This window comes from Apus apus, chromosome 11 (assembly GCF_020740795.1).
Source record: "Apus apus isolate bApuApu2 chromosome 11, bApuApu2.pri.cur, whole genome shotgun sequence".
NCBI classification, from domain to species: domain Eukaryota; kingdom Metazoa; phylum Chordata; class Aves; order Apodiformes; family Apodidae; genus Apus; species Apus apus.
In genome coordinates, this window is record NC_067292.1 from 2,656,990 (window position 1) to 2,673,892 (window position 16,903).

General features: G+C 53.5%; 2 protein-coding genes across 2 annotated transcripts; one reads left to right on the forward strand and one right to left on the reverse strand.

Annotated features, from left to right (window-relative positions):
* Nucleotides 1-4,705: 4,705 nt before the first annotated feature.
* Nucleotides 4,706-12,659, reverse strand: EMC8 (ER membrane protein complex subunit 8). The gene is made up of 5 exons (XM_051629885.1): nucleotides 12,368-12,659; nucleotides 7,869-7,945; nucleotides 6,160-6,229; nucleotides 5,591-5,685; nucleotides 4,706-5,299 (listed from the first exon to the last, which is right to left on the reverse strand). Exons 1-5 carry the CDS (start codon nucleotides 12,575-12,577, stop codon nucleotides 5,140-5,142), a joined length of 612 nt encoding a protein of 203 aa, XP_051485845.1. The 5' UTR covers nucleotides 12,578-12,659; the 3' UTR covers nucleotides 4,706-5,139.
* A 72-nt stretch (nucleotides 12,660-12,731) lies between these two features.
* On the forward strand, nucleotides 12,732-16,256 carry LOC127389422 (cytochrome c oxidase subunit 4 isoform 1, mitochondrial). The gene is made up of 5 exons (XM_051629886.1): nucleotides 12,732-12,841; nucleotides 13,644-13,723; nucleotides 14,071-14,238; nucleotides 15,082-15,213; nucleotides 15,992-16,256. Exons 2-5 carry the CDS (start codon nucleotides 13,645-13,647, stop codon nucleotides 16,126-16,128), a joined length of 516 nt encoding a protein of 171 aa, XP_051485846.1. The 5' UTR covers nucleotides 12,732-12,841; nucleotide 13,644; the 3' UTR covers nucleotides 16,129-16,256.
* The last annotated feature ends 647 nt before the right edge of the window (nucleotides 16,257-16,903 follow it).

Consider the following 16,903-nt stretch of genomic DNA (forward strand, 5'->3'; position numbering starts at 1 on the left):
AAGGGCTGCTCCCAGTCTGGCTCAGAAACTGCCCTAGAAAGGGGCTGTGGGGCCAGTGCACGGGACTTGGTGAGACTGGAGGTGGCAACAAGGCAGTAGGTGCTGCAAGAGGGAGAAAATCCCTCCTGGAGAGGGAAGAGGCTCACAGGTATCCAGGGTAGGCAAGTGGTTCCCGGAGGGGATGCCAGGCATGGGAAGGCAGCAGGATGTCATGAGGAAGCAGCTGAATGTGCAGGCTCCGGGGAAACTGGAGCAGCTCCAGCATTCCCGAGGCACAGGCTCTTGGCAGGACCGGCAGACCCAACACCGGGCAGGAACCGGGCGGGCAGAAAACGCCCCCAAAGCAAAATCCAGCAGGATGTGGCAGGAGCCCTCAGGAGCAAGGGAGGAGCCCTCGGGAGCAAGGCAGGAGCTGCTGTGCTGGGCGGGGGGGGGTAGGAGGCAAAGCGGAAAGCGAGCACATACCTGAGCACAGAACCGGAGCGTGCCGGGCTCTCCTGCCAGACCTGCATCCAGAGCAAACCCCCTCCCTGCAGGGCATGGATCCGGCGCAGGGCTGGGAATTGGCTTAGGGACCTGGCTGTGGCTGCCGCGGCTCAGCTCACTGAGCTCCAGGCTCATCTCAGCCCAGCTCTCCCTTTTATCCCCTGGTACAACCTCTCTATGTGTGTATATATATATCTATATCTATTTTTTTTTTTCAAGTAGATCCACCTTTCAAGCTCCGGAGAGCATTTCTAGGAAGGGCTGAGTCGTTTCCCACGGCCCTGGTGGGCTGATGCTGCCCAGCCCGGGACATCCCTGGCACGGCTCCCGCTCGCATCCAGCTGAAGCGCAGCCACGCGGCGCTGCCTGCGGCGCTCGGGGAGTCACCTCCCGGCTGGTCTTAAGAGCAGCTTTTCCTGCCTCCCTCATCCCAGTGGATTGCAAAGCTTCCACCTCCCGTGCGGTCCCGCTAAGGAACTTTCTCCTCTGTCCTCTCCGGATCTGTCTCTGCCGCCTCGCACAGGGGGACGGCTGCAAAAAACCGAAGCGAACCGCGCAGCTCGGGTGCGCTTTTGGGTGAGGGGGGTGGGTGAAAATCTGGTCTAGAAGGGTCTAGAAGCGACAGTGAAAAAAAGAAAGGAAGAAAATCGATGGAGCCCTCGGCGGATCCTTGGGCACGGCAGAACCGCCCCGGCTGGTTGCAGGGCCGGGGGTAACACAGCAGGAGTTTGCAGCACGGGAGTGAGACGTGTCGAGATGTTCGAGCTGGGAGTAACTGGAGCACGGGCAGGATGGGAAGGAAGCAGCTCCCCCAGTTGGGTCTGCCCCACCTGGACCACTACAGCTCCCACCGGCCGGGGGGGGCAGCCCAGCTCGGCTCCAGGAGGGGAATTAAAACACCAGCTAGAAGCTCAGCTCACAAACCACGGAGCCCATTTCCCCTCGAGGCCGTTTTCCCAGCTGCAGCCACGAGCCCAGCCCGCCGACAGCCTCCTCCATTAGCCCCCGCCTGCTCTTCCCCCTCGGCAATGCCCTCCCTCCTCCTCCTCCTCCTCCTCCCCGGCAGCTCCAGGCGTTCCACAAAGAGCAGCAGCAGCAGCAGAGTGAGTGCAGCGATTGGGCCTCCAGCCAAGGAGCAAAGGGACCCGGCTTTGCTTCCTGCATCTGTCACTGTCACTCTCCTGGGCGTGCATCTCTGCTGCTTAGATAAGAAGATCTTGAGGGCAGAGGGGTCACCTCTGAGGGTGCTTCTCTGCAGAGCCAGGGCTGGGCTCTCCACATCTGTCTGCTCCCAGCTCCAGCTGTGCTGGGTGAAGAGGTTGGGGCTCCTCTGTCAGCTGAACTGCTGGTCTGCTTCCCACACCCACCTCAGCTCTGAGCTGGAACAGGGAAGGGGGTCGGTCTTTCCTCGTTTGCACACTGCCAGGGGCTGGGGAATGTCCCACCAGCAGATGGGAGATGGGGGAAAAGCTCCAGCAGCAACCCTGCTTCACTGGCTGAGTGAGAAAAACAAACCCCAAAGCCCTCATACACAGACCAAGCAACCAGCTCAGAGAGAACATGGCACAAGCCCAGAGGAGCAGAGACCATTCCTGATGTGCATCCAGTCCCAACCTGCCACTGATTGTCCAGGAAATGGGAAGGCAGCCTCACTTCTGAAAATCATGCCTGTGCCTCCTCCTTGAACTCTCTGCTGCCTTCTGGGTTTCTCAAGTTGGATCTCTAGGTGGAGTTTTCAACCTGGAAGTGTCAGCTGGTGGCACAGTTGGGGACAGGCTGCCTAGCTCTCAGGTCACTCTGGTCCCAAATTTACAACCAGATGGGTGCCTGAACAGCAACCCATGCTCAAGGCCGTTCCCTCTCCCCCTGGTGACTGAAGGATTCATGGTGAGCACTCAGATCCAGCAAAGAGCAGAGCATGTCCTCTAGCTCAGAAACCCAAGCATGCTGATGTTCTCAGATACTTGCAGGGTCTGTTTCTCACTGCTCTGAAATATGAGGGTTGGGAGTGGAAAAAAAGAAAAGAATCCCACATGGGAATAATTTTGCATTTCCAAGTGCTTGAGGTCCTATGGATGAGGTAAAGAGCTGGGAGTGAAAAAGTCTGGGCAGGAAAAGGACAAATCTCCAAATCTTGGTGAAAAGGGAAAAAAAATACGGAATGAACCCTGCATGTCATTAACTGCTAACAATACAAAGCAGAGCAGGACACCCACTCCAGTGCCATCTTCCCAGCTATCACAAGGATTCCAGCCATGGAAACACAGATGCCCTGCCCGAGATTTCTTCCCCAGAAGTTTTAAAAGGAGTTACCTTGAGTTCCTCGGATGAATCCAGCTGATCGGCCAGGCAGGAATCTGCTCCTGCGGGTGGGATTGGTCCATCAGCAGGAAGGGGGAACACAGCCTCTGCTGAGCCTGGCAGCTTCCTCATTCTTTCACAAGAGCCACCTCGGCTGCAGGCTGCCCTGCTTGGTGAAATCGCTGCCTTTTGTCCAGCCTTCAGTGCAAACAGCACAGGTGAGATAAGATCTGAGCACCCCAGAGCTCGTCCTTTCTGCTCAAAGCCAGCCCGGGCTCCTCCTGGTGACAAAACACTCGCAGGATCTCGAGGAGAAGCAAACAGAAGATATAAAAAAAGAAGAAAGAAGGGGGAAAGATAAAGCATGAAAAGCTGCTTTCCTTCCAGCAAGGTGTCTCTGCCCACGGGGAGTGTTGCCATCAGGTCGCAGCCTGGTGATACACGGTTTGCTTTGCCTTGGGAGGCTGAGGGAGGAGTGCAAGGAGAGCTGAGCCTGTGTTAGCATCTAAGGGATGAAAGCTCGATTGTGACATTTAGTTACAAAGAGTGAGGAACCCCTTTCCTGTGGCTGAGGAGACCGAGCAGCTGACAATCTGACACAGCTAACCTGTGATAACATCTGCCCCTGGAACAACAGGTTAGATTTCATCAGGTGTTTGTGCAAAGGAAGGCAAGGGGCCTCTTCCTGCAGCCTGTGCCACCTCCAGAGGCTACTCAAAACATTTCCAGAGCACTGTCGTTCCCAGGGGATCTTCTCCAACAGCCGCGGATGTGTAAGTTAAACAGCCACTGGGAGGGGTTTATCTCGCTGCCTGTGAGCTAGATACATGTTTTCCTTCCACAAGTGAAAACATTTTCCTTTCCTGCAAACCTCAGGCGCAGGGAAGGCTACTGACTTGGTGCCAGTCCCTCCCATAAGGCCCATCTGGCTTCCTAGTGAGGAGCAGGGAGACAACCTGAACTGTTCAAACCTTCACCTCCTCCTTGGACTGGAAGCTGTACCTCAGACCTCTCGCCTCGAGGCTTTGAGGGATCTGAACTGCAGGGAACTCCACAGCAGGACCCGACTGGAGGCATCCTGGCTCTAGACACTGCTGCAGAACAGGGATTTAGCCTCACCCCATCTCTTCTTACTAAGACCAAGGGTAAAAATGGTGCTAATTTATATAAAAGCAGAGGTTTTGAAAGTCCCACCCCTTGTGTTTTAAAACATGGAACTTGGAAAGCGGTGGATCATTTGGTGGACATCTGGATCTTCCTTGTAAAAACATTTTTGGGTAAGAAGAGGAGGAAATCTAAAGAAACCATTGCAGGCTGAGGTGATGTTTAACTACAGTTGGACAAACAACACTGGGGAGTAAAACAAAAAGACTTACTAAGAACTGTACTAGTTTGATATAAAGCCTTACTGTCCAGTAAACTTACTCCTAGAAACAAGCACTGATTAGGAAGACAGAAGCTGAACTAGTCTATACCTAGGCTCCTTGGACTCAGATCACTTGCCTTCAACCTGGAGGGACACATTTTGCACCTACTGGAGTAGGCAGCACATGAACCAGCTGAAAATGAGATCTGTTTAGAAAGCCCCAAAAGACTGAATAAAATTAATAAGGTATTTCACTCTTCTTCTGTAGACTCAAAACTGTTTTATCACTGTCATTCCAAGTCATTACCTCACTTCCAGCCCACACATCATTAGGTGAGTACCTGTTTAGACCTGGTCAAACACTACCTGTGGTTGGATGCCCAAGGAGAGCAAGAATCACTGTGGCATTTGGGAACATGTTTTTGACATGTTATTTGTAGCTGTGTCCTGCTAAACCTCTGCAGAACAGGTGACACGTGAACATGGTGCATCATCCCTTCACATGTACTGAGCCAACAGAATGACATTTCCAAACCAGGCCAAAAGAAACTGTTAGCCTTATAATTTATGTATTTGACCTTCAAACTTCTCATCTGAGGACAAAACTGATTAATTTTTTTAAAGGTATTTCCAACAATCATTAAAAAGTAACCTCCAAGGGTTAGAAGAGTGTAGTTAAACTATATAACATGAACAGCAGGGACAAGCAGAAGTAGTTCTGGTTTTGAAGGAACAGCAATGTTCAGGACAACTGGGAAGGCATCCAGGAGGACAGCTGTGACTGACAGCTTGCAGTTCTTCCAAGGAATCTCAAAGATTCAGCAGCTTATGGAGCCATCACTCTGCGTGCTGACATGCCACTCCTTTTTGCATCAGGCAGGTTTCCACACAAGGTACTGAAGAGGATTCTGTTTACATTCAAAAATAGCCTTTTTCTCTCAGCAGTACAGTGGGAATGCCCTGAAGTTAAGTCAGCAGGAGCCCCTCTAGCACAGATGGAGGACAGCTTTGTTGATCTCTGGGTTTGTCCAGTCGTTCCGGATGTCATCCAGGTGATTATCAAAATCTACAAGGGTCTCGTAGGACTTGCTGTCCAAGAGAGAGGCAGCAATTCTCTGGGCTTCAGTCCAATCTTCACAAAAATCACTAGGATGTAAAATAACCAGGAATAAATAGTAATCACAAGGAAAATCACCACCACCTCCTCCTCCATTCTGGAAATGAAGCCATGCTCCCTGCAGCCTGGTGATGGTGGCCACACCACTGCAGGCCTGGCTGCTCCCTCTCACTACAGCAAAAAAACAGCTTGAAAAAGCACTGTCAGCTGCACCCACCACCCTCACAGTGTCACCCAGCACAAGGTTTTGCCCTGAACCAGGCAACTCATTCTTCCTGGCTACCTGAAATCAACAGAAACAGACCCTGAGGCTGACTCACACGTGTGGGTCCTTGCACCTCCACTTGTTCTCGTGAAGCTCGTACACGTGGATGGCTGGCTCTGTGCACTCCATGGTGAACTTGGTGTTGTCAACCTGGTGTGCAACACAAAAACACCACCTCAGCCTCCTCCTCCAGATCCCGAGCCAAGAGATTAAACTAAAAAACAAAGCCAGTTTTTACAAGCAGGGCACCTGAGGCTAACTCCTCCACTGCTTCACCCTTAAATGAGCTGAACTGACATGTTTAAGGTGCCCACATCTCGCCAGAGTGGCAGGGAGGCAAAGGCAAGAGTTTAAGTCACAGAAGGGGGTGTGAAGTTGGGCTTTGCTCAGGAGGAGAAGGCCTCCACTTCCTTGGAGATGGCAGAGAGCTAAGCACAGGCTATGCTGACTGAGTAAGGACCTCTCTGGCTACAGGGCACTGCAGCCCTTCCCCAGGAAGGGAAAGAGAAAGTTAGTTACTTCACTTTTAAAGGACCCAGAGAAGAGTGTTTACATGGCCTGCCCAACACCACAGCCACAACATGAAGAAGACAACAGGGAGGGTGGGGGAATGAAGCTGTTTACCATGATGAGTGCCGTGTCGTTGAAACCCTCTGCAATCCTGGAGGCCACCTTCTCTGCAACCTGGTTTGGACTGCAAGAGAAGGTGAAAGGAGCTGCATGAGGTGAACCAGGACAGTTCAGCTGAAACCAGCAGGAAACACGCTTAGAGAGGTGTGAAAAGAAGGCTGAGTGCTCACAAACAGGGACAGGACAGTGAGCTGATGTTACACGTGGCTGGAGGCAGAGGGCCAGGAGAAGCCCAACCTCTCTCCTCAGCACACCAGCTGGATCTCAGCTACCTTGTGGCAACAGGTTGTTGAAAATACTGGCTGCAAAGTATTTGTGGAATCCACATTTTGTGGCCTCCTTCTCCCACCAAAGGCCACAGCCACCTTTGCCTTGGCAGGCTGAAAAAACAACAGTTTGCTCCCCAGTCTGCATGAGAAGCCACCTGCTGCCCAGCTTCTCCACCCAAATCAAAGCATCTTTTAAAGGAAAACCCTGACCCTGTTTCAAAGGTGACAATCTCTGAGTGTTGCCAGTTACCTTCAGAAATGACACTGGAGTTTATAGCAGCCTGCCAGTACCTGAAGGGGCTACAGGAAAGCTGGGTGGGGGACTTTTTATAAGGGTGTGTAGTGAGAGGATGAGGGGTAATGGTTTTAAGCTGGAAGAGGGGAGATTCAGGTTAGACATTAGGAAGAAATTTTTTAGTGTGAGGGTGGTGAGACACTGGCCCAGGTTGCCCAGGGAAGCTGTGGCTGCCCCATCCCTGGAAGTGTTGAAGGGCAGGTTGGATGGGGCTTGGAACAGCCTGGGCTGGTGGGACGTGTCCCTGCCCATGGCAGGGGTTTGGAACTAGATGATCTTTAAGGCCCCTTCCAACCCAAACCAGTGTGATTCTTTCAAATCATGAACAGAACAGGCAAACTGTCACTTAAAATGTCTCCAGCAGCCTTATTTTCTTTGTAAGGAAAGGACAAACAACACCCTTATCTCTGCCAGAAACCTTAGTGGTCACAACTATTACTTAAAAAACATACTTGAGACTGAAGAATACACTAAAAAGCAACCAGGATATAGCATAATACTTCAAACAAACTGTTCTGATTTATTTGAAATGCAAGGATGATGCTCTCTCCTTAGTCCTGACATTGGATTTGTCTCTCAGATACTGGGGAGAATATTGGATACACATACCTAAAACTATACTGTGGCTTCACAGGAAGGCCCCTTATTGCTTATTGAGCAATTTGAGTGAGTTAACCGAGAAAAAAAATTACTAATCCTGGGGAAAATAAGTGAGAAGTGATATAATTTTCCATTTCAGGAGTGTCCCTTTATACGCTTCAGTAAAACTCGGAAGCAATTAAGTCATTCAGTAATAATTAGGTCACTTCTGAAAGATTTTCCACAAGATACTTGGAGTCATTCAAATTGACAAGATATGCACTGCACGAGCCTGCACATTTTTGGCCATTTCCCTGACAATTAAACTGGTTGGCAGTTGTTCAAGGCCTGACCTTTTATAGCACCCACTCAAGAGCAGGGAATTCTGGAAAACCCAGGATTTCTGCACCTGAACAAAAGGCCACATCCACCAGCACCAGGAAGACAATGAGAAACCAGCTGACTGTTGTCCAAGTGAATCAACTCAGGCTGATTTTTGTTGGCAGAGCACAAAGTCCACCAGAAAAGAGCCAACAGAAGGAAATGTTGCCCCAACACACCTGGCATCTTTCACGCGTTCGTTGGCTTGGTAATACCCAGCTATCACGTAGCTGTTCTCCTTGCACCAGGAGTCAATCTGAAAAAGGAGTTGGAACAATTAAGCCCAGGGAAAAAACCACCAACCCACCAAAACAACAAACCACCACAACAGAAAAAACCCCACAGAACTAAGGACATTTTATATCCTGCAAATAAAACGGTCACTGAAGCGTTACGGGAGCTTTGCCAACTGCTTCTTTACGTGTGTCTGTATTTCTGCAGGCAGAGTTTGGGTAGTTTAAGTAGATCAGAGGAACCAAATTGAACACTGAAGCTCTGTCCTTTCCTGGGTATTCCCACTGTCAAGCTTAGGAGGAAATTCTTCACTGTGAGGGTGGTGAGAGCCTGGCCCAGGTTGCCCAGGGAAGCTGTGGCTGCCCCATCCCTGGCAGTGTTGAAGGGCAGGTTGGATGGGGCTGGGAGCAGCCTGGGCTGGTGGGAGGTGTCCCTGCCCATGCAGGGGGTGGGACTGGGTGATTTTTAAAGTCCCTTTCAACCCAAAACATTGTATGATTCTGTGATTTGGAGAGTGATGGAAAACAGGAACCAGGTGGATGGGTGGCTGTGCTGTGCTTTCAAAGACAGCTCATCCATTTTACTTCTCTTGTAACATTTAGAGGGTCAAGTTGAAGCATTTTTTACTTTAACTAGCAAATAAAGATTGAAGCAAAACCCAAACACAAGGCACAGAGTTTGTCCCATTCACCATTTTTTTCAACCCACTCCATAACAAAGAGGCTTTTGCAATGAAATTGGTTTGCTTTGGGAGTTCACCTGCCAGGGTCACCAACCACTGCAGCAATGGATCAACCAGGTGGGTGGATCCTCTGTTCCTTAAAAACCTTTCCAGCAAAACTTGCCTAAAAACCCTCCCCAGCTCAGCCACCAGACAAGGGCTTGAGGAGAGAACTGGTGGCAGAAATTCTGTTGCAGACAAGGTTACTCCAGGCAGCTCCTCCTTGTTTAACATCTGCATGGAAATGCTGAAACATCTGCATTTCTTTGCATATGTTGTTCATGAGTCTGGATTTACACCCGTCCTGAAGTTCACGTAGCTTTGGTGTTTGGTTATTTTTAAAATGCAGTTTCAGCCCTGTCATTTTTCCTGCTGGATCTGAATTCCTCCTGCTGAGCCTGTCTGGCTTTGGAAAAATCAAGATATGTGATGTTTCCCCTTATAACTGAGGATACCAAGTCAGCAGAACCCTAAGCCATGAAAGACAGAAGGAGAGAAAGCAGCTCGAGTTTTCCTTTGCAGTCCCTAGAGAGCAGGCACCACAAAAAACCTCAACAGCTCTATTAAAATGGAAGTCCAAAAATATACCTGCTGCATCCTGTGAGTCAAATCAATCCCATTTTTAGCAATAATTATAGTGCTGGACTGCTTAAATAAACAAAAAAAGCCAGAATAATCCCTCCTCTACAAGGGATGACAGGGTTTTAGGTGATATTACCAAAAAAAAAGGGGCTGTGTAGCCCTGCTTGAGCTGAAGGCCAAATGCTGATCCCATGGGAAACCCATTTGGAGGGCTCAGGATTGGGTTTTAATTGTTAGTGGCTTGAAAGCTTGGCAGTAAATTGATAATATTAATAACAGGAATAATAGTAATAAAGAATAATAATAACAACAACAAGAATAACAATAACAACAGCAACACCAAAACAGCAACAATAAGTCAATCCATTGAAAAATGAAAACCTTAGGGTTTATGGCACACACCAAAAAAGGTCAGAAAAGGCATAAAGAGAGTATGACTTTTAAGTACTCAGTTCCCAAGGGGGTAATTAAAAATTACTGCCAGAAAGATAAAAAAAAAAGAGAAAAAAAGTATCTGTTTGGAATTCAAAACCCTGCAGTTTCCAAACCCTCTCTCACTGCAGGACTATCAGCACAGGCACCCTCAGCAGCAACTCACCTGGGATGTTTTCAGCCATGTCCAGCCCTGACAAGGACAATGGGGGACAAACTGTGTCACCCCTGGAAAACCAAACACGGTCTGAGCTCCAGCTTCAAGGAGAGGAGCCGTGGCCACCCAGGGTGGGTGGCAGAGGGGCTTGGAGTCAGGGAATCATGGTTTGGGTTGGAAGGAACCTTAAAGATTATCTAGTTCCAACCCCCTGCATGGGCAGGGACACCTCCCACCAGCCCAGGCTGCTCCAAGCCCCATCCAACCTGCCCTTCAACACTGCCAGGGATGGGGCAGCCACAGCTTCCCTGGGCAGCCTGGGCCAGGGTCTCACCACCCTCACAGCAAAGAATTTCCTCCTCATGTCCAACCTAAATCTCCCTTCTTCCAGTTTTAATCCATTCCCCCCTCGTCCTCTCCCTCCCTGCCCTTGTCCCAAGCCCCTCCCCAGCTTTCCTGGAGCCCCTTCAGGCACTGGAAGGTGCTCTAAGGTCTCCCTGGAGCCTTCTCTTCTCCAGGCTGAACACGCCAACTCTCCCAGCCTGGCTCCAGAGCAGAGCTGCTCCAGCCCTCAGATCATCTTCATTGCCTCCTCTGGATTCTCTCCAGGAGCTCCAGGTTCTTCTTATGTTGGGGGCTCCAGAACTGGACACAGGAGCCCAGGTGGGGTCTCAGGAGAAGAGCCCTGGGAGGAGCAGGGCTGCCCTGCTGAGCGCTGCCCCCGGAAGGGGAAGTGCTGCCTGGCTTGGTTTGTTTTGAGAAGATGCAAAACCACAACAACTAGCTCAAAGGCACCAAAAGGCCCCTTGTGAAACTGAATTCACTTTAAGGACTCCAGGGTTTGAAAGGGTTTTCAAACTGACACCCCCAACTGAAGGCAGGCACTTCTGCTCCCTCCTCCAGAGCCACAAACCTTCCAGCCTGTGCTCCAGCCCATCCGGTTCCTTCCTGATCCCCAGGCTGCTGCTCCAGCACCACTCACAGCTTTTAGAAGTTACCAGGTGAACCAACCTGTTTGAAAATGGACCCTCTAATTTCAGGTTATTCCTCCTGGTAGATGTTCTGGGCTAACTCAAGTCAAAGAGGAGGAGAAGCTCATGGAGCTGGTTCTAAGAAGCCTCCCACGTGTGACCAGGCCACAGCCCTGGCCAAGGAGCAGGAGAGACTCAACTGGAAGAGAAACAGATCCTACCCCAACCTGCCAAAGCTTCAGAATCCTTTGGAAACAGAGAAGCCTGACTTCCAACCATGCTGGTCTCACTGATTATTCACTGACCATGTGTTACCCTGTAGCTCTTTGAAGCCTCTCAACAACCAAACCCAGTTGTCAGGGCTGCTGTGCTGCTCATTGACACCTTTGCTTTCTCTGAACACAAAACAAGAGCAAAAGGCCCCAGGCTCTTTTCAAACCCTGTTCTAAAGCTGCCAAGTATCACCTGAGTCATCAAAGGTGACTGAAAACCACACCAGGTCTTGGCAAGTCCTCATGAAGGTGGGAAATGGTTCTGATCTTCAACGAGGTTTTGTGAAAACACAAGGGCAAAGAGGTGAGATGTTGCCAGCTCTTTGGTTCCACCATGGTTTGCTTGTTGTAGATCAGAGAGTCATGGGATGGTTTGAGTCAGAAGGGACCTTAAAGATCATCTAGTTCTAACCCCCCTGCATGGGCAGGGACACAGAATGACAGAACAGTCATGGTTGGAAAGGGCCTCTGAGATCAGCGAGTCCGACCAAAAAAACCCAACAAAACCAACCAACCCCCCCAACTCCACAAAACACACCCCAAGCCCCCCCATAACACACAACCTACAATCTCAGCCACTAGAGCATGCCCTGAAATTTCTCATCTACATGTTCCTTGAATACATCCAAGGATGGCAACTCCACCACCTCCCTGGGCAGCCTGTTCCAGTGCCTGACCAGTCTCTTCCAGTAAAGAGACCCTGGCCCAGGCTGCCCAGGGAAGCTGTGGCTGCCCCATCCCTGGCAGTGTTGAAGGGCAGGTTGGATGGGGCTTGGAGCAACCTGGGCTGGTGGGAGGTGTCCCTGCCCGTGCAGAGGGTGGGACTGGATGGTCTTTAAGGTTCCTTCCAACCCAACCCATTCCTTGATTCTATGTCTCTGTGCATCTATACTCTTTAACTTGCAGACAATCACACCCTTTACCAACGAGCTGATGCTGCTACTGAAGTGTCTAAGCTTGGAAAAAGCTCTTCCTGCTGTAGAATAAGGACATTCCCTCCTGGAGCGATGGGGGGGGGATCGTGACACCAACACAAAGCACAGTTTCTGCGCACTGAAAAATCAGTCAGACAAAACTACCAGGCTCTGCAGTTTTCTGCTGCTTCCCCGGCAAAAGCTGCAGAGTGCTTTGGTCTGGGGGGGGTGTGGGGGGGGCGGTTTCCACTCCAGGAACACCCCACTCACCCCGCAGCTCAGGGGCAGGGCTGGCCGGGCCGCCCCGGCCCCCCCCGTGCCCTCCTCGCACCCCCCGAGCGCTGCCGGGCCCTGGGAACGCAGCCCCGCCTCCCGCGCCGGGCCCGGGGCCTTACCAGCGTGAGGGCCACCTCCAGCATGGGCGCCAGGGCCAAGGTCCCGTGGAAGAGCGGGATGCAGTCGACGAAGAGCGAGGGAGGCCCGGCCGGGTCGCGGCGCGGGGGCCCCGCCGGCCGCTCGGCCACCAGCAGCCCGTTGACGGCGCAGTGCGGGTACTTGGCGCCGTGCAGCACCATCTTGCAGTAGGCCTGGGTGGTCAGCTTCATCCTGCCGAGGCGCGCGCCCCGCTCCCGGTTCCCGCTCCCGGTTCCCGGCTCCCTCAGGCCGCCAACTGTCGCCAAAGCGCCGTCAAGCGCCGCCGGCGCTGTCGTAAAAGGCCAGCCGGGACGTCCTCCCGCATCCCATCAGCCCCTAGGAGGGGAAGGGGGGGGCTGCTCGCTGGCGGCGTCTCGCTGGTCCCTGCTCCCGGCGTGCCCCGCGCTTCCGGCGGCGGCTCCTTCCGGCGGCGCGCGGGCAGAGGACGGTCGCAGGTCGGCGGGTCGTCGGGGGCGGCGGGGCCGGGGGGCGCGGGGGGGGCTCCCCGGGGCTCCCCGGGGGCACGGGCGGGGCTCCCCGGCACCCCCGCGGGCTCCGGAGGGCGGCGGGAGCAGCCCGGGGGTGGGAGGATGAGGCGGGGGCGCTGCGGCCCCTTCCCGGGGAGGGGGGAGGCCGCGGGGCCGGTGCGGCGGGTCGCCGGGGATGCGGGGTGTGTGTGTGTGTGTGTGTGTGTGTGTGTGTGTGTGTGTGTGTCCGTGCGCCCGGAGCTGCAGGCCGCGGTCAGGCCGCGCTCGGCTGGCGGCGGTTCGGGCGGTTTTTGCCCGGGAGCAGCGGCCGCAGAAACGCGTCCCCTGGGGCGGGGGCACCGCTCCCGGCGGGCCCGCGCGCGGGGTTCGCGGGAGAAACCGGTCCCCGGGTGGCTGCCCCTCGCTGGGGTGTGTCAGCACCGTTTGGTGTCGGAGGGATGCTGCGAGGCTCGGCTCCCCGGGGCTCCTGCCTTGCTCCCGGGTTCCTCACCGCCGGGACGCTGGCGCGAGCAAGGGATCGCCTTTGGGTTCAAGTGCGGGCGGCGGTGGGGAGAGAGAGGGGAGAGGAAGGCTCCTCCGAGTCCTTGTGCTTGGGGAATGGCCCTGACAAGCCTGGGGGGCTGGTGTGATGTGCTGCTCGGGGGGAAGGGAGGGGGAGCCTCTGGGCTGCTCTTCTGAGTAGCAAATAGAAAACGGTGGCATTTCACCTTTTGTCCATCCTTTCTCTTCTCCTGACCCTGACTTCCCTGCTGTTGTTCTGTCCCGACAGGATGTTGGCTTCCAGGGTGTTCAGCCTGGTTGGGAAGAGAGCCCTTTCCACCTCCCTCTGCCTGAGGGCTCACGGGCACGGTGGGTGCAAATGTGGGGGGTGTTAGTGAGGGTGATGAAGCAGGAGGAAGAAGGACACAAGAAGCTGCTGCTGGGGGGTGGGTGGGGTGGGGGGCAGGTTGGTGAGGCTGTGGCAGGCAGGGCTGGCTGCTGCTGGGGGGTGGCAGGAGCTGGGGACCCCTGAAAGCAGCCCCTGTTCTTAGTGCTCTCCCTTGTCCTGCTGCACCTGGAAGTCTTTTTTCCTTCCTGGATTCCTTTCATCACCTTCTGGACCTTATTTTTCTTGTTTGGTCCTGTTAAGCAGTAAGAGCTGTGTGTGCAGGAGCTGGGAGCCTGAAGGGGGGTGTCTCTTCTCTCCCCACCTGCAGCTGGTGTGGTGAAAGCTGAGGATTTCAGCCTCCCAGCCTACGTGGACCGGCGGGATGTCCCCCTGCCCGAGGTGGCCTTTGTGAGGGACCTCTCTGCCCAGCAGAAGGCTCTGAAGGAGAAGGAAAAGGCCTCTTGGACCGCCCTGTCTGTGGATGAGAAGGTGGAATGTAGGTAGAGGGGGCTCCACGTGACCTCCCCCTGGTGTCACCTCACTTGTCCCATGTTCATTGTTGACAGTTCTGACTAGAAATCAGCCACGGGGGGTGGGGGTGTTGAGGTTGATCCCTGCTCTCCCACGGGGGGTGCAGGTTGATCCCTGCTCTTCCCAAGGGCTCTGGAGTGGAGCTGGTTGGAAGTTTTGCTAAATGTGCTGGAGCTCCAGGTGTGGAGCTCTGTGGCTTGTGTTCCTGGAAGCCCTGGTGCTGTTGCACAAAGCCCAGAGCTCCTGCCATGGGGTCTGTTCTGTGCCCAAGACCAAGTTCAGCAATTCCTTCCTTTTCCAGAAGAATAATGATATTAGTTCCCTGATTCCCACCTGCTCCCAGCAAGCCAGATGCAAATCTCTTTGTTATAACAATAGCCAATTAGTCTGGCTGAGTAAAACAAACCCCTGTGTGTTTGAATGTTAATGAGCGTGACCTGAAGTTCAGCTAATTAAATGCTGATTAAGGCTTTGTGGTCAGTAAGTGCCCTGAGAATAGGGAGGGAGGGAGGAGAGTTAAGGGAGGGAGGAAGGAAGGAGGGAAGGAAGGGGAGGGAGGAGGGAAGGAAGGAGAGGAAGGAAGGAGGGGAGGAAGGTTGAGGGGAGGAAGGTGAGTTGAGGGAGGGAAGGAGAGCACAGTTCCTCTTGTCAGGCCTTTTCCTTTTGGACACTTCCCTCTGGAGAGCTTGTGGGGTGCAGGGCTGTGGGAAGGGGGTGTGCTGGCTGGGGGGGGTGCTGGCTGGGGGGTTGGTGGCCCTGGGGGGTGCTGGGGGGGTGGTGCTGGGGGTGATGCCTGGGCTCCCCGCAGTGTACCGGATCAAGTTCAACGAGAGCTACGCGGAGATGAACAAAGGGACAAACGAGTGGAAAACTGTCCTGGGGGGAGTCCTGTTCTTCCTGGGGCTAACGGGGCTCATCATCATCTGGCAGAAACATTTCAGTAAGTAAATGCTACGTGGTGGTAAATTGAAGAGTAAAATGAATGAATGCTTGATGGGAAGTGAGGGGATGTTCTGTCCAGTGCTCCGGGGGGGGCTGGGATGGTGCCTGGAGCAGCCATTCCAGTAACCTGGCAGCTTGTCTCCCAAAACTCCCTTTGGGAGTTAAACTGTGGAGATCATAGAATCATAGAACAGTTTGGGTTGGAAGGGACCTTAAAGCCCATCCAGTCCCACCCCCTGCATGGGCAGGGACACCTCCCACCAGCCCAGGCTGCTCCAAGCCCCATCCAACCTGCCCTTCAACACTGCCAGGGATGGGGCAGCCACAGCTTCCCTGGGCAACCTGGGCCAGGCTCTCACCACCCTCATAGTGAAGAATTTCCTCCTAATGTCCAGCCTACATCTTCCCTCCTCCAGTTTTAATCCATTCCCCAAATGAGACAGTGTCCATCTTCAGGAAGCTGCTTGTAGGCAAGGGAAGGTGGTGGAGAGACCTGTGGTGGGAGGGGATGGGCTGTGGTGCACTGACCCTGGAGCTTCTTCTGGTGGAACCTGCTGTCACTAAAGCTCTTTGCTGCATTTGGGTTCCTGCCATGCCTGGCTCCCTTCCCAGCAAACAATCCAACCTGGAGGAAGCTTCTGGCTGCAGTGGAATGAGCTGCTCTCCCTCTCGGGGCTCCATCTCCCCATGGGGAAAGCTGAGGAGAGAAGGCTTCTCCTTGGGGAAAGTGTCTCCTTGGTTCCCAGTTTGCCCAGTTGGCTGTTGTTGCTCTGCAGTGTATGGCCCCATCCCACACACCTTCTCGGACGAGTGGCTGTCAGCACAGACCAAGAGGATGCTGGACATGAGGATTAACCCTGTGGAGGGCATCTCTGCCCAGTGGGATTTTGAGAAGAACCAGTGGAAGAAATGAAGCAGCTCAGGGGAACCTGCTCTGCTTGAAGATGAAATGATTCCATGGCCCGTGTGCGACCTCGTTGCTCATCTACTGGAACAACCTCTCCACCTGCATAGATGCTAATAAATGTCTGGTGAACTTGAGTGTTGCCTTCAGTTTGCTCTTCAGATACCCTGGGCAGCCCATAGGGACCCCAGGACATCCCAGAGGCCCTGACTAGTCCTGTAGGGACTCCAGGACACCCTACAGGCCCTCATTAACCCTTGTGGGAGACCCCAGGATGCTCTAGAGGGCCCCTAGGACCCTCTCTAAGGCCACCAAGACACCCCAAGACCCTCTGTAGGGACCCCAGGATGCTCCATTGGCTCTAAGGAACCCTACAGGAACCCCATGTCACTCTGTGGTCTGTATTGAGCTCTATAGGGCCCCTAGGCCACTCCATAGGGGTCCCAGGACCCTCTCTGAGGTCCCCAGGATGTCTGTTGTGCTGATAATCCATAGGGCAGAGCTTTCCTGGCTAGTTCTGTCATGGATGGATGGGGGATAATGGGTCAAAGGAAGCATTTCTGGGGCACAGTCCCCAGTCCTGCTGTGCTGAGCTTGGGGCTGCATGGAAGGGAAGCAGATCCCAGCTGGGGGGGGGGAGGCTCAGTATCCTGTAACTGCTCCCAAAAATACCAGGTCATCTTCCCCAAAAGGCAAGGGGTGAGTTTTGCAGCCCCTCTGGAGGGGAGATGGGCTCATCCTGAGTGCTCTGCCCGCTGCCCATGGCTCCAGGTGAGTGCCTTGT